Consider the following 14,526-nt stretch of genomic DNA (forward strand, 5'->3'; position numbering starts at 1 on the left):
TTTATTTCTAGGTCCCTACCTGGTCGGTGTGGCAGCTTTTTCTCCGGGCTGCCCGCTGACCCGTCCTCGTGGCCTACCAGCGGGCTTGGAGCGCCGTTTCCTGGCGGGCACCGCCCAGCAGCTTGGCCTCGGTGGCGGCACAGTGTTGGAGCGCTATCGCGGAGCGGAGTGGAGCGGGCAATGCCTTGCCTGGGTCGCCGCGCTGGAGCGACGCGCTGGAGCTCTGGTGAGCTGGACCGGCGAGAGCAACATCTCCGGGCTGCGGGTCTGCGGAGCGGAGAGGGCGGCGCCGGCTTTAACATCGGGAGCCTAGGAGCTCCAACTCGGTGCGTCCTTGTCGGCTCCGGAAGCCGCGGTCTCAAGCTAGGAAGCGGCCGTTCCAGGTGGCCCAGCCGCCGAGAGGACTCTCCCGACGCCGGGGCAAGACCACCCGGTGAGAACGGCCAGGAACATCGGGCCTCCGTAGAGGCAATTGCGGTGGCCTCAATAGGCCTGACTTTGGGGTGAACTGGGGATGGGGACTGGACATTGTGCCTTCCTCCACAGTGCTATCCATTGTGGGGGGATGATTTTTTTGTCTAATGTAATCCTGTAAGTCTGTGTCCAAGATGGCTGCCGTGAAGAGAGAGTGGACGCTGGCACGAATTGGTTGCCGCTGCTCTCTCTTCACACTGTGTTTTTGATTGTCTGTTTTTGGAATGAATTCTGTTTTTAATTTGTGTCTCTGTGATGTCTTTATTACTTATTTTATTCTGATTATATGTTTTACTATGTAAGGTGTCCTTGAGATTTTGTATGAAAGGCGCCCATTAAATATAAAATTTATTATTATTATTACATCGAACAATCCTTGTTCGAGACGTACTATGGCCCTATCCCCGAACTCTACCTCTGCTACATTGACAACTGCATTGGTGCTACCTCCCGAACCCATGCAGAACTCACTGACTTCATCCATTTCACCACGAACTTCCATCCAGCACTCAAATTCACCTGCACCTCCTCCAACCTCACCTAGAGCTCTAGGTGTCAGCTGCTCTACATGGATGAGACCAAGCGTGGGCTTGGTGATTGTTTCGCCCAACACCTCCACTCAGTTCACAATAACCAACCTGATCTCCCGGTGGCTCAGCACTTCAACTCCCCTTACCATTCCGAATCCGACCTTTCTGTCCCTGGCCTCCTCCTCCATGGCCAGAGTGAGTCCCACCGTAAATTGGAGGTGCAGCACCTCCAATTTCGCTTGGGTAGTTTACACCCCAGCAGTATGAACATTGACTTCTCCAATTTCAGGTAGTCCTTGCTTTCTCCCTCTTTCCCCTCCCCTTCCCAGCTCTCCCACACGCCACTGTCTACGCCTCTTCCTTTCTTCTTCCCGTCCCCCCTATCCCCTCATCAGTCTGAAGAAGGGTCTCGATCAGAAACGTCACCCATTCCTTCGCTCCATAGATGCTGCCTCACCTGCTTAGTTTCTCCAGCATTTTTGTCTACCTTCTGTCCACCGAGTCTGTGCCGACCAACGATCGCCCGCGTAGCAATATCCTACACACTAGGAACAATTTACAATTTTTATCGAAGCCAATTAACCTGCAAACCTACACATCTTTAGAGTGTGGGAGGAAACTGGAGAAAGTCACAGGGAGAGCGTACAAACTCCATACAGACAGCACCCATCGTCAGGATTGAACCTGGGTCTCTGGCGCTGTAAGGCAGCAACTCTACTGCTGCGCCACTTTCTCGCCCTATCATCTTGCGAAGATGATGCAAACAGTTTGAAGAGAAATTGACAATTAAGTGTGATAGAAGTTAGTAAATGGAGTATTCTGTGATAAATCATAAAGTTGTTCAGTTTGGAATACTCGTGAAATAGATTATTTAAATAACTGGCTGTTGGACCAGCAAATTTGGAATTCTTAAAAATGCAACACTAAGCAAGTGTACAGGTACGATTGGGGTTCATGAAAAAACAAAGTAAGTCTGGTTTTATGCCAAAGGAGCTGGACTATAAAACTAGAGGTCTTAATGTGGTCAATGATTGGTGATCTACTACAGAAGAAAAATACTGCAGATGCTAGAAATCTGAAATATAAAATCATTCAACCAGGAAAGACCTGAGTAAGGCAGCAGCTAACTTTACCTGCTTGACCTCTGAAATATTAACTATTTCTCTCTCTGTGGATGTCGTCTGACCTCCTAAGTATTTCTGCAATTTTCTACTTATGTTTTACTTTAAATTCCCTGGTTGGTTGGTTGTCACCATATAGATCTGATGCTGAATGACCTCAAGTTGATAAACATTTGCTGAACAAGTGTTTGGAGAGGGAATATGGACATTGATCAGCTGTGACTTCAGTGAACGGTAGAGCTAATTTAGGGTTGAGTAGTCTAATTTTCTTCCTGCTTTTCCCTGCACTTGTCTGAGTGAACTACAAGCAGTGAAGTACATTTTTATTTTGCTCTTGTAAAGGTTTCTGGCTTTTTATTGTTAAACAGTTTTGTTGTTAAGCAGAAAAGTAAATGGAACAATGTTTGACAATTTGACCAATATAGAGATCAACTACATCGGGAAGTTTATTTCACCTCTAAGTGCGCTATGAGAACTGAAGCTAAATTCGCCAATATGAGAACTACATTGGTTAAAGAATATCAGTTATAGGGGATGGTCTGACATTTTTATTATTTATTGGATACAGACTACAAGACTGAAGAGGTCAAAGGAATCTGGATGATGAGACGGGATTTGGGGACGGTAAGCGATTCCTTTGTTAAAGGCAACTTCCTCTAACTATTGTGTTACTGACATGATTGACTCTGATTTGAGATCTGATCTAGTGAAAGTCTAAGTTCTGAAATAGAAAAATCTTAATGTAACCAATCTATTAAGTCATAGTGTGTAAGAGTGTTTTATTGTCATATGTCCCAAAACGGAACAATAAAATTCTTACTTGCAGCGGCACAATAGATATACAAACATGGTACGCTGTAAACACCATAATAAACAACAAAAAATATATGTGTGTGTGTGTGTGTGTTCACTGCAATATATACTATAGATAAATTGGTTAACGTTTTCTCCTGCTTTCACTAATTGTGATTTAAGACGGTAGATGCAAAGAAACTGGAGAAAGCTGAAGCCAAGCTAAAAGCAAAGCAAGAAAAGAGGACGGAGAAGACCTCCCTGAAGCCAGCAAGTCCCTTGTAAGTATTGAGTAGGAAGGAACTGCTGATACTGGTTTACACCAAAGAGAGACACAAAATGTTGGGGTAACGCAGCGGGACAGGCAACATCCCTAGATAGAAGGAATTCGATACATTCACAAGCACTACAGCTATTTGAGTGTTGCCGATCTTGCATATCAATCTCAAAGTCTAGGAAGATATCTTTAATGCTCTTGTTTGTAAACCTGAAATTGGTAACCACTGGTTTCCTTAAATATCGATCATCTGTTGGCTCTGTTGAAGAGCTTGTAACTAAAATTCCAATTTTTTTTACTGTCATGTTTTAGAATGAGCGGAATTTGATCATTCATATCTTTGAATCTATTCCACACTCAGTGCAATCATGAGTGAAACATAGTTTGATCCTCCGATACGATGCACATCCTGAACTGGAGACTCACCATGGCAGGATGGTCTTGTAAAGTCACTTCACTAACTCTGGACCAAAACAGTTAAGACGGTGCCTCTGAAACTGCTAGTTTATCATCAGTCCCACATGTCTTTTGGAGGAACTATGTGCCTGTACCTTGCTAATTTATATATGACTCTGAAGGTTTGTCACTGGGCAATAAACTAAATAGGAGGTCAGAGGTTTCCAAGGACGGGTTGATAATAAATCGAGGAAATTAGTGCGTGGTAACACAGGATAGTGAAGGAGAACTTGACAAGCAAAGTGTGCAGTAAAATGTAAGCACACGTTCGCTGGACAGAACAAATTCTGAGTTAGTATAAACCAAAGATCCTATAGCGAGCAAGATAGTCCACTCGACGAAAAAGACATAGTACGGTCATGGGCAGATTCATGGGTAATTTTCGTCCCCATTTCGTTAACCGGCTTCCGTCTCCGCACCAAAGATCCCATAGCGGAGCAAAGATACTAGTGTGGAGACGGAAGCCGGTTACGGAAACATCCTCGTAAAAATAAAAGTTATTTGGTAAAAATCAGTATATATTATTTTCAGTATTTTAATTTATTAACACAAACTGTTCCGCCGCAATGTTGATTACACTGCGAGTCGGGTTGGGTTGGGTCCGGTTACGGAAATGGATGAAAAAAAGGCCCCCGTTCCGTTCCGTTGCGTACTACACGTCAGCCCATTGCATTTAGCAGGAGTGGTCTATCTTGCTCCAATTTAGGATCTTTGGTATCAACTATCTAACTGCCAACTACTTCATTGGAGACCTTTGAACTATCTTAAATCAGACTTTATCTTGCACTTAATATTATATCCCATATCCTGTATCTACACACTGTTAACAGCTTGATTGTGATGATGTGTAGTCTTTTCTTTGACTTGACAGTACACGACAAAATGCTTTTCACAGTACCTCGGTACACATGACAATAATACACTAAACTTAAAGATCAAACCATAATGGTCTTTATTTGAATGCATGTACCACGTGCAGTAAGATAGATGAGTCGACAGTGCAGATGGCAACATCCAAGTGTGGTCTAATAGCTATAGTTACAGCGTGACCAGCACTGGGTGTTGAAATTGCAGGTTATACCACTTTCCAATAAAACAGACCAAAAGGAAAAGGAAGCAGAATAGTATTCAGCAAAGTAGACGTCAGGCTATGTTGAGTTACAATATAGAGGTAGTGGATAGTACTGTGGTTCCAGAACGTGTGCTCGAGAAAAGGTGAATCTTAAATTGGGATGTTTGAAGGGAACTGCAATTGTACTGGGTGCTTTTAATCTATATATTGATTAGATGAACTAAAGTGACAAGGGGGTGCAGCAGAAGAATGTGTGGAGTGCGTCAGAGATTATTTCTTAGAGAAGTATGTTACAGAACCTACCCAGGAACAAGCTACTTTAGATTTAGTCACGAGTAATGAGGAAGGTTTAATAAGAGATCTTGTGGTTACATATCTCCACGTGTTAGTGACCATAATATCATAGAATTCCAGATGCAGTGTAAGCAAGCCAGCAGCATGTCAGCCTGGGAAGGAGCAGTTCAAAAAGGCTGCAAGCTACAATGGAGCAACTATTTTCAGAGCAGCTGGTTTGAGTTGGAAGTGCCGTGCTTGAGGTCAAAGTGAAGAGGCTTTAACCAGATGCTTTGGTGAGGAGAGCTAGCAGTGACGAGGTACAGTAAGACAAGGCAAAGTCTTTCCTTTTTCGTTTAACCCATACTAACTTAAAAGGTAGATTTAGCAGTCAGTGGAATGGTATTGTATCATTTATTATTGTCACGTGTATTGCGATACAGTGAAAAGCTTTGTTTGCCTGCTGTTCAGTCAAATCATACAATACATGAATACTATTAAGCCATACAACAGGTAGAGCATAGAGAAACATACCAGAGTGCAGAGTATGGTATTATAGCATTACAGAAACAGAGAAAGTGCAGTTTAAACAAGGTGGCGGCAGCTGCCCATCTCAGTGAATGGAGGGCCATTCACAGTCTGATGACAGCGAGGAGGAAGGTGTTCCTGAATCTGGTGGTATATTTCAAGCTTTTGTATCTTCTGCCTAAAGGGAGAATGGGAAGAGGGAATGTCTGCGGTGTGAGTGGTCCATGATTATGGTGGCTGCTTTCCCAAGGCAGTGTTAGTTGTAGATGGAGTCGTGGGTGGAGAGGTTAGTCTGTGTGATGGCCGGCCTACATCCACATCTCTGCAATTTCTTGCAGTCAATAATAGGAGGATCCACCACGTGGCTTTTGGCATATGCTTAATTCTTGAATATAGAAGTTGGGATGCTATGTTACAGTTGTACAAGACATTGGGGAGAATGCACTTGGATTATTGTGTTCAGTTTTGAATCTCAGGACCCTGCTATAGGAAGAATGTTAAGCTGGAAAGAGTGTGGAACAGATTTATGAGGATGTTGCCAGGAGTTGAGGGTCTGAGCTACAGGGAGAGGTTGAGTTGGATATTATAACAGCATTTAAAAGGACAGGTACATGGATAGGAAAGGTTTAGAATAAAATGGGCCAAAAGTGGGCAATGGGACCAGCTTAGTTGGGACATCTTGATCGGCATGGGGAAGTTGGGCTAAAGGGCCTGTTTCCGTGCTGTATGATTCTATGACTAAATCTATCAGTGTAAAATAGTTTGACAAGTGAGGTGGAATGCCAAAACTATTATTTGTATCTGACAATAGAAAAAGCCTTGCAATATTGTCCAGGCTAGTGCTGGCACTAATCTAATATTTCCACAGTTCAAATGTTACAGTTTAGAACAGCAGTTGATGCTTATTTGTGATCGTCTCCTGAATAAAAATATTGATTGCTCTGCAATCATTTTTCGTCTTTGCTTTATAATTGTCTGTTATTTATAACAGGGTCCTGGAGGAAGCATCGGCCAGCCAAGCTTCCAATAAGAAAGAAACTCGCTTGGAAGCCTCTGGAAAGAACAAGTCGTATGACATTAAAATTGAAAATTTTGATGTCTCCTATGGAGACAGGTGAGTATCATTTGATATTGACTCTTGTTTGGACCTCTTGCAAACTGATAGACATCAGTTGCCATGACCAGGCAACACTTCATGTTTTTGCCATGTAATCTCCATTCTGCCAAAATGCTAACTGCGTGGATCTTGTTTTGTTTTACACTCGTCCTCCCGTGTTGCTCTGTGTTTATGCATGTTCAGAATTCCTGGTATCTTTTCCTTGTATGTTCGACTTGGGGAAAGTGGCAGCTTCTGATGGTCTCCATACATTACAGAGAGCAGATCGAAGAAATAACTGCATGCATTACAATGTAGATCAGTGTTATGGTTAATATAGAAGTAGCTCTCCTGAGGCCTCCATAATTGCCGGGTCATTTAAATGTCAGCAAGCTTAATGTCAGGAAAGTGGTCTCCCTGCTGAATAATGGTTTGTGATAGTGAGGGTCAAATCCCATAATCAAACCTACATGTCCCAATTAGTCCACTCACACAGGCAGTCTTTATTGAGATGTAGAGGGAACTTTTTTATTTTGAGATTTCACCATGATTTTAATTAGTTTTTGAAAAACAAGCTTGATAGCAGATCTACTTCAAATGTCCTGCAGTGTTCTTAATAGCGTACATTTGTAAAGCATACCACAGGTATTCACTTATCTCGCATAGAAACGTATAAATTAACAAGCAAATACTTTTATTGCTATTGTCTCATAAATTGGTTGTGGAGGGGGTACTCTACTTTTAAGAGCTTCTGATTCTGAACGTAACAGACTACAGCAAATGGATACTCCTCAGGATGCCAGGAGTGACTGTGTAGGAATCATCGGTTCAGGAGAAAATGCAAGAACTTAAACAGGAAAAGCCTCCAATCTGTGCATTTTTAACCTCTATGTGGCACCTTGTCAAATGCCATCTGGAAATCTGAATACACTGCTATGCACCCTGTTTGTTACATCCTTAAAGAACTCCAATGAATTTGTCAAATTATTTTCTTAATGTTCTGCTCTTACCTCAATGTGTTGAGCATTTTCCCCAAGTGGAGATTTTGGGCTAAGCTAATTACTGGTTTTGTGCTTTCTTTCTTTCCCTGTTCTTGATTTTATATTTATATTGACATAATATTTGTCTTCAAATCTCAGGGATCCATCCAAAATGCAGGAGATTTTGATATATTACAATTAATATCTCCTGAATGTCGTGGGATATTGGGGGATGGGTAAAGAGATAAAAGGAAGCTTATGACAGGTGTGGAGATCTAAGAGGGGCAGAGGCCTGTGATGTAGAGACTAAGTGCAGAGAGGTCCTTAAAAGGGAAATTTGGAAGGCTGAGAGTGTTCATGAGAAATCACTGGCAGGTAGGATTTGGGCAAATTCAAAGGCATTCTATAAGTTCATTATGGGCCAAAGAGATGGGGCCCGTTAGGGACCATAGTGATCTGTACGTGGGAGCCTGAAGGTATAGGTGAGGTTCTAAAAGAATATGGTGGAATATTAAATTATTCGGCAAAGTTTATCTATTTCACTACCTGACCATTCTGCTTTGCAGGGCCTTACTTAATGGTGCAGATTTGCACCTTGCTTACGGTAGGCGTTATGGTTTAATTGGTCGGAACGGCTTGGGGAAAACGACGCTGTTGAAGATGATGTCGGCACGGGGTCTCCGCATTCCATCGCACATCAGCATCTTGCACGTGGAGCAAGAGGTGGTTGGCGATGACACGCTGGCTCTGCAGAGTGTGCTGGAGTGCGACACGGTGCGTGAAAGCCTGGTGTGCGAGGAGAGGGAGCTGACGGTAAAAATGAACATCGGCCTGTAAGTAAAGTGCAGCAGCGGGCGCGCCGTGTTTGCAAAAGCTCACTAGTCGCTTCGTTTGGTTTAGATATACAACATGGGAGCAAGTGCCTTTGGCTCACCGAGTCCGTGCCGACCATCGTGTTTGGCATCATGTTCAGCACGGTGGGCCAAAGTGTCTGTGCTTGTACCTATGTTCCACTGGTTTGATTCACAACATATCGCTTCAGGAAACTGACCTGAATTCATTCCATGGATCTTCCACAATCGACCTTTGTCAATTTCTTTCCAACTTATTAATCGAAGGGACCAATTATGAGTTGGGTAATACTATTAGGTAATTCTGCTGAGTGAGACACAGTAGAAATACCCACATTTGATCTCTGTGTGTGACGTTGGTGCCGATATTGTCCTTGGAGTCCGCTTGAGGAGAGGACAAATTGGCCAGCTTACTCAAGGTGGCTCCCTGCTGGGATAGTGTGACTGTGTTGGTGAATGAGGATGGATTGGGCCGAGCTGGAAATGCCTGTTCATCCGTTTGTGCATCCTGTGAAAGTCAAGCAATGAGAAGAGAAGATGGATGAAGGACAAGATGTAAGTTAACAATGGAGTTCAGCGATCGTGCAAAACAAACCTGTTTTATGAATTTCCCTTCCAGAGGCAATGGTACAGAGAGTGGTCGGCTGACGGAAATCTATGCCAAGTTGGAGGAGATCGATGCAGACAAGGCTCCAGCCAGGTATGTTTTCAATGGTGGGCACACCTCAGCTACCTTCCTATATAACCAACCTTTTATCTGACAAAGCAATATAACCTGGCCAATTGCTATCCCATTTAGTTTACTCACAATCAACAGTAAAGTGTTAGAAGGGATAAGCCATCTTGGTATCAAGCAGCGCTTACGAGGAAACAACTGCTCACAGAAGCACAGTTAGGGATCCGTTGAAGCTGCTCAGCTCCTCACCTCGTTACAGCCTTAGTCTAAACGGTCAAAAGAGCTGAACTCCAGAGGTGAAGTGAGTGGAACTGAGGCAGCATTGCTTTGGCATCATGGAGCCCTGGCTAAACTGAAATTTAAGAGAATCTGGGGTTCCTGGTTGGATTCCTGCCTAGCACAAACGAAGGTTGCGGGAGTGGTTTGAGGTCAACCATCTCAGCCACAGAACATCTGTGCAGGAGTCCCTCAGAGTCATACCCTAGAGCTAATGCATCAGGGAAATGGGCCTTTCACCTCAACCCATCCATGCCAATCAAGCCGCCTAACTGAACCAGTCCGACTTGCCTATCTTGGCCAATGTCCCATCAAACCTTTCCTATCCATGTATCTATCTGTGTCTTTTAAATGTCGTAATTGATCCGCCTGCAACACTTCTTCTGTCTACTTGTTCCAAGTACGCACCACCCTCGGGGTGAAAACCTTTCCCCTTGGGCCCCCTTTAATATCTTTCTCCTCTCACTCGCATCTATGCTCTCTAATTTTAAACTCCCAGACGCTCGGAAAAATACTGCGACCATTTACCTAATCTCGGCTCCTCATTATTTTGTAAACCTTTACAAGGTCACCTCTCAACCTCCCACATTCCAGGCAAAAATAACCCAGCCTCCGAACTGAAGCCCTCCAGACCTGGTAACATTGTTATATTTTTTTACACCTTTCCCCATTTAACACCATTCTGTAACCTGAACTCCAGAACTCCAAGTGTGGCCTTACCAATGTCTTGTCATCCCATACTAGACTGATGAAAGCAAACCTGCCAATGCTTTCACCACTCTGTCCACCTGTCTGCCATTTTCTGGAACTGTGCACCTACATGCTTGGGTCTTTTTGTTCTACAACACTCCCAAGATCAAACTATTTACTATGAAAGTCCTGCTCTGGTTTGTCCTACCGAAATGTAACATCTTGCATTGATCTGAATCAAGCTCCTCCATCTGCCATTCCTTAGACCATTGGCCCAGGTTAATCAAGATCCCATTGTTCTCAGGGAGAATATTTTTCACTTTCTAAAGCCTGACCATCTTCAGTCAGATGCTTCAGTAATGACCCCCCTTCAATTCTAAGGTCGGAAGTAGGGATGTTCTTCTGCACAATGTTCCGCATTATTTGTAACTTCTCATACAAAGAAGCATTTATAGAGTTATACAGCATAGTAACAGGCCCTTCAGCCCAACGTCCCATGCCAATCAAGATGCCCCATCTACGATAGTCCTGCCTGCGCAACCCTCTAAGCCTTTCCTCTCCATGTACCTGTCCACTGCCCTTTGCAACCTGGCAATACCCCAATGCACTAAACCTGTGATGTAACAGTTTGATGTGACACGTGTTATAATGAAGGAACAATTGCAGTTTGTGGAGAGTAAGATTCCACAAACATGGTAATCAATATGGTAATGTTGACTTAAGCATAAATGTTGGGCTAAAGCACCAGAAGACCTGTTGTGTCAGTGGGTCTTTCAAAGTCCATTCATTAAACGGAACTGGAGCCACGGCTGTGATGTCTGACTGTCTCTGCCCCTCAGGCCGTGATCTTGAGCCTTTGGTACCATCATCAGGGGAATGTCTGTCTGCTAATGTTTTGTAAGAGAGGGAGAGAGAGCATGCAGTGCTGTGTATCTGATGCACATTTGCTCTCTCTCTCCCTAGTTCATATGAATAATGCTGCACAGAAACCTGCAGCTATGTCTGGTCTGATAATTCATTTTTCTATTTTTAGGGCTTCGGTTGTTCTAGCAGGTTTGGGATTCAGCTCCAAAATGCAGAAACAAATGACTAGGTAAGAAGTTGCAAAAAATAATTGTTAAATGAATCATGGGAATATCAGATAGTCAATTATCACTGATGGTAATTGGTCAATCGTAGAACATTGGATGACATCATGAAATGGTGATCCATGTTACCCATTTCCTTTGGTAACCTCAAATGTACTTGGTTTCCTCTTTCCTACTTTACTTCTTCTGCAATTCTACAATTAAGTTTAGAAGTGTGAGGTGATCTTAATTCAAACATAATATTTGGATGGTGAGGGTGATTTAGGGATGTTTCTGCTATGGAGGAATCATGGACCTGGGGCATAGATAGACTTGAGATAAGAGGATTACGATTTAAGATAGATAATGTTTCTTAAAAGGTCATACATTTTTTAAATTCTGTGCCACAGAGAATAGTGGATGGCGATATATTGTGCACTCAATGTTGAGATTGATAGATTTTGAACTGCGGGGGAAGTATATAGGGTTCAGACTGAATGTATTGGGGACCACGTGTTTAATTCCCTGATTTTATTGCGTGAGGGAGCATATTGGAAGAGTACATCCTTTCCATCCACTATTCCTTGCTTTCTATTCTCTTCCGCCTTTCATCCTGCGTTACTCCTTCATTGATTTGAGATTGATGAGATGTTTCTGTTCGAGAGCCTAATGGTGATTTTGTGCTTGTTTCAGGGAGTTCTCTGGAGGCTGGAGAATGAGGCTGGCTCTAGCCAGGGCACTGTTTGCCAAGTAAGTGGTTTTCCATGTCAAGAGTGAAGAATGTTTAATTGTCACATCCACTGGGAATGGAATGGTAACATTTTTGCTTTCTGCAACTTTACAGGCACGTTATCGCAACACCACAACAAATGATTATACAATGAATTATCAGTAATAGTAGTCAGACCAGAATACTGCAAATTGAAGTCTTGTACTTGTACACAGTCCATTGTAGTTAGTTGCAGAGGTAGGGTTGTAGTTGGGGTTGTGCAGTGTGGTTCAAGAGCCTGATGATTGATAGGAATAAGCTGTTCTTGAACAAGGATCTCAAGCTCCTGTACCACCTCCCCGATGATTGTAGCAAGATGAGAATGTGGCCAAGGTTCCGTGGGCCTTTGATGGTATTGGCTGCCTTTTAGAGGCAACGCCTCCTGTCGCTCCCTTTGATGGTGGGGAAGTCAGTACTTGTGATGAGCCAGGCAAAGTCTACCACTGTTATAGCCTCCTAAATTGTTGGTGTTGGAATCAACAATCCAGGCCAACAAGTCAGTGTGCTCGGTAGAAGATTGATAAAGTATTCTTGCAATAATTGAAATAGCATTCAGTAAACTGTTGAGTACAACAGTACCAATTGATGTCAAGCCTTGGGGAGTTGAATTCATAGCAGTCGCATTTGACACAATGTTTATTTGGTGGCCAAAAGATTTACCTGTATTTATGTTAATAATATTTATTACTATATCTTGGTCTCCCCATTTATTTTAGTTGACAACCAATTACAGCACAAAATGCTGAAAATGCTCAATGCAGACAATATCTGTGAAATACATGTATGGGTAACCTTTTAGGTCAATGTCCTTTCAATATTGAGGCTCAATGATCTGAAACATTAACTTTCTCCTTCAACAGTTTTACTAGCCTTTTCTGTATAATTTCAAATTGCAAACTTCTGTTTTGCATTTCTGTGAATTCATCAGCAAAAAGTAATATGCATTCCATTTGCACTTTCCTGGCAAGAAGGTGAAGCAAGCCCCAGCTAACATTAAGATGTAGGCTGATGAGTCGGGCAATAATCATCTCCAACAAGATAGAGTCTATCCACCCATGATGTTCAGTGACATTACTGTCACCACGTCGCCACCACCAACATCCTGGAGTCACCATGGAGCAGAAAGTCAGCTGGACCAGGCACATCGAATAGTGAAATGCTTGGATAGAGTGGATGTGAAGAGGATGTTTCCACTAGTGGGAGAGTAGGACCAGAGGTCATTGCCTCAGAATTAAAGGATGTTCCTTTAGGAAGGAGATGTGGAGGAATTTATTTAGTCAGAGGGTGCTGAATCTGTGGAATTATTTACTACATAAGGCTGTGGAGGCCAGGTCAATGGATATTTTAAGGCAGAGATAGATAGATTATTGATTAGTACAGGTGTCAATGGTTATGGGGAGCAGGCAGGAGAATGGGGTTAGGAGAAAGAGATCGATCAGCCATGATTGAATGGCAGAGTAGACTTGATGGGCCGAATGGCCTAATTCTGATCCTATCACATATGACCTTATGATAAATACCATGGTGCAAGAACAAGTTGGCTGAATATCCTGCAGAGAGTGACATGCTTCCTGACACCCAAAATTTACAAGGGACAAGTCAGGAACACTCCATTTGTCTGGGTGAGTGCAGCTTGAAAACGTAAGAAGCTTATCAACATATGCGATGAAGCAGTCCTCATGATTGACACCCTATCCTTCCACCCGTAAACACTAACTTCCTCCACACCAGTGCCCAGTGGCTGTTGTCTGTATCATGTAACAACAAATACATTGCAGTTACTTACCAAGGTCCTCCAGAATCACCCAAATCTAGAATCACCCCCATCCCCACTACCCCTCTCCAGTTCCCACCATCTCGGCTTGAAAATATATCAGCAATCCTTCATTATTGCTGGGTGTCATTTCAACTGGAAACTCACTGTGAGAGCACCTTCACCAGGTCTGCAGCATTTCAGCAAGACACTTCGCCAACACCTTCTCAATAGTAAATAAGAATTGAAAATTATTTCTGCATATGTCAGAAATGCTCCATCACAAAAATATGTTTTTAAAAAAAAACCGAGTTTCCATGCTGGACTACCTTGCAGAATAGTCTATGCCAGAGTAGAACATGTGCTGGTGACCAGCTCCCATGTACCACGCCTTCCACACAGCTGCATTGCCGTCGACTCCTGAATTCTCTGATGTTAATGGGCACTGCTATTTTTGTGCTATAATTTTTGTGCTTGGCTTTGAATGTTTTGCTGGGACAACAGTTGGTAAACCTTCCAGGTTCGCCCCTGTTGTAAGCTTTGTTTATGCTAGACTTGAGTGCATACACCCTATCCTTATCCTTGTGTAGAGACCAGATTGCTTCTGTCCCTCCCATCTGTTAATTAAAATAATTCTTGGATAACTGTACTGAAATGGAGCCCCATGTTCTCTCTCTACCTTAAGTGAGCATCTCCGCACATGAAGGTTCGGAAAGGACAGTCTGATACATTGGCACTGCCCTTACAAATCTTCTTGCATCATTAAACTGGTTGCAAAAATCCCATCCCGTGTACTGTGCAAAATTCCAGTTGAACTCCAGCAGGATTCTTGTTTGCACAGAATC

The 14,526-nt window shown here is 43.1% G+C and overlaps 1 protein-coding gene and 1 long non-coding RNA gene across 2 annotated transcripts in view; both read left to right on the top strand.

The window, feature by feature from the left end:
* Nucleotides 1–14,526, top strand: part of abcf3 (ATP binding cassette subfamily F member 3) — a 55,584-nt gene that overhangs the window by 18,058 nt on the left and 23,000 nt on the right. Inside the window, exons 4-10 of the mRNA XM_033031684.1 lie at nt 2,694–2,749; nt 3,101–3,198; nt 6,515–6,637; nt 8,166–8,432; nt 9,070–9,150; nt 11,126–11,185; nt 11,853–11,909. Of these exons, the coding sequence (XP_032887575.1) occupies nt 2,694–2,749; nt 3,101–3,198; nt 6,515–6,637; nt 8,166–8,432; nt 9,070–9,150; nt 11,126–11,185; nt 11,853–11,909 (742 nt within the window). The remainder of the gene's footprint in view (nt 1–2,693; nt 2,750–3,100; nt 3,199–6,514; nt 6,638–8,165; nt 8,433–9,069; nt 9,151–11,125; nt 11,186–11,852; nt 11,910–14,526) is intronic.
* Nucleotides 13,358–13,973, top strand: LOC116979832. The gene is made up of 2 exons (XR_004413781.1): nt 13,358–13,850; nt 13,924–13,973. It is a non-coding gene; the product is annotated as an uncharacterized LOC116979832 (long non-coding RNA).

This window comes from Amblyraja radiata, chromosome 13 (assembly GCF_010909765.2).
Source record: "Amblyraja radiata isolate CabotCenter1 chromosome 13, sAmbRad1.1.pri, whole genome shotgun sequence".
NCBI lineage: Eukaryota > Metazoa > Chordata > Chondrichthyes > Rajiformes > Rajidae > Amblyraja > Amblyraja radiata.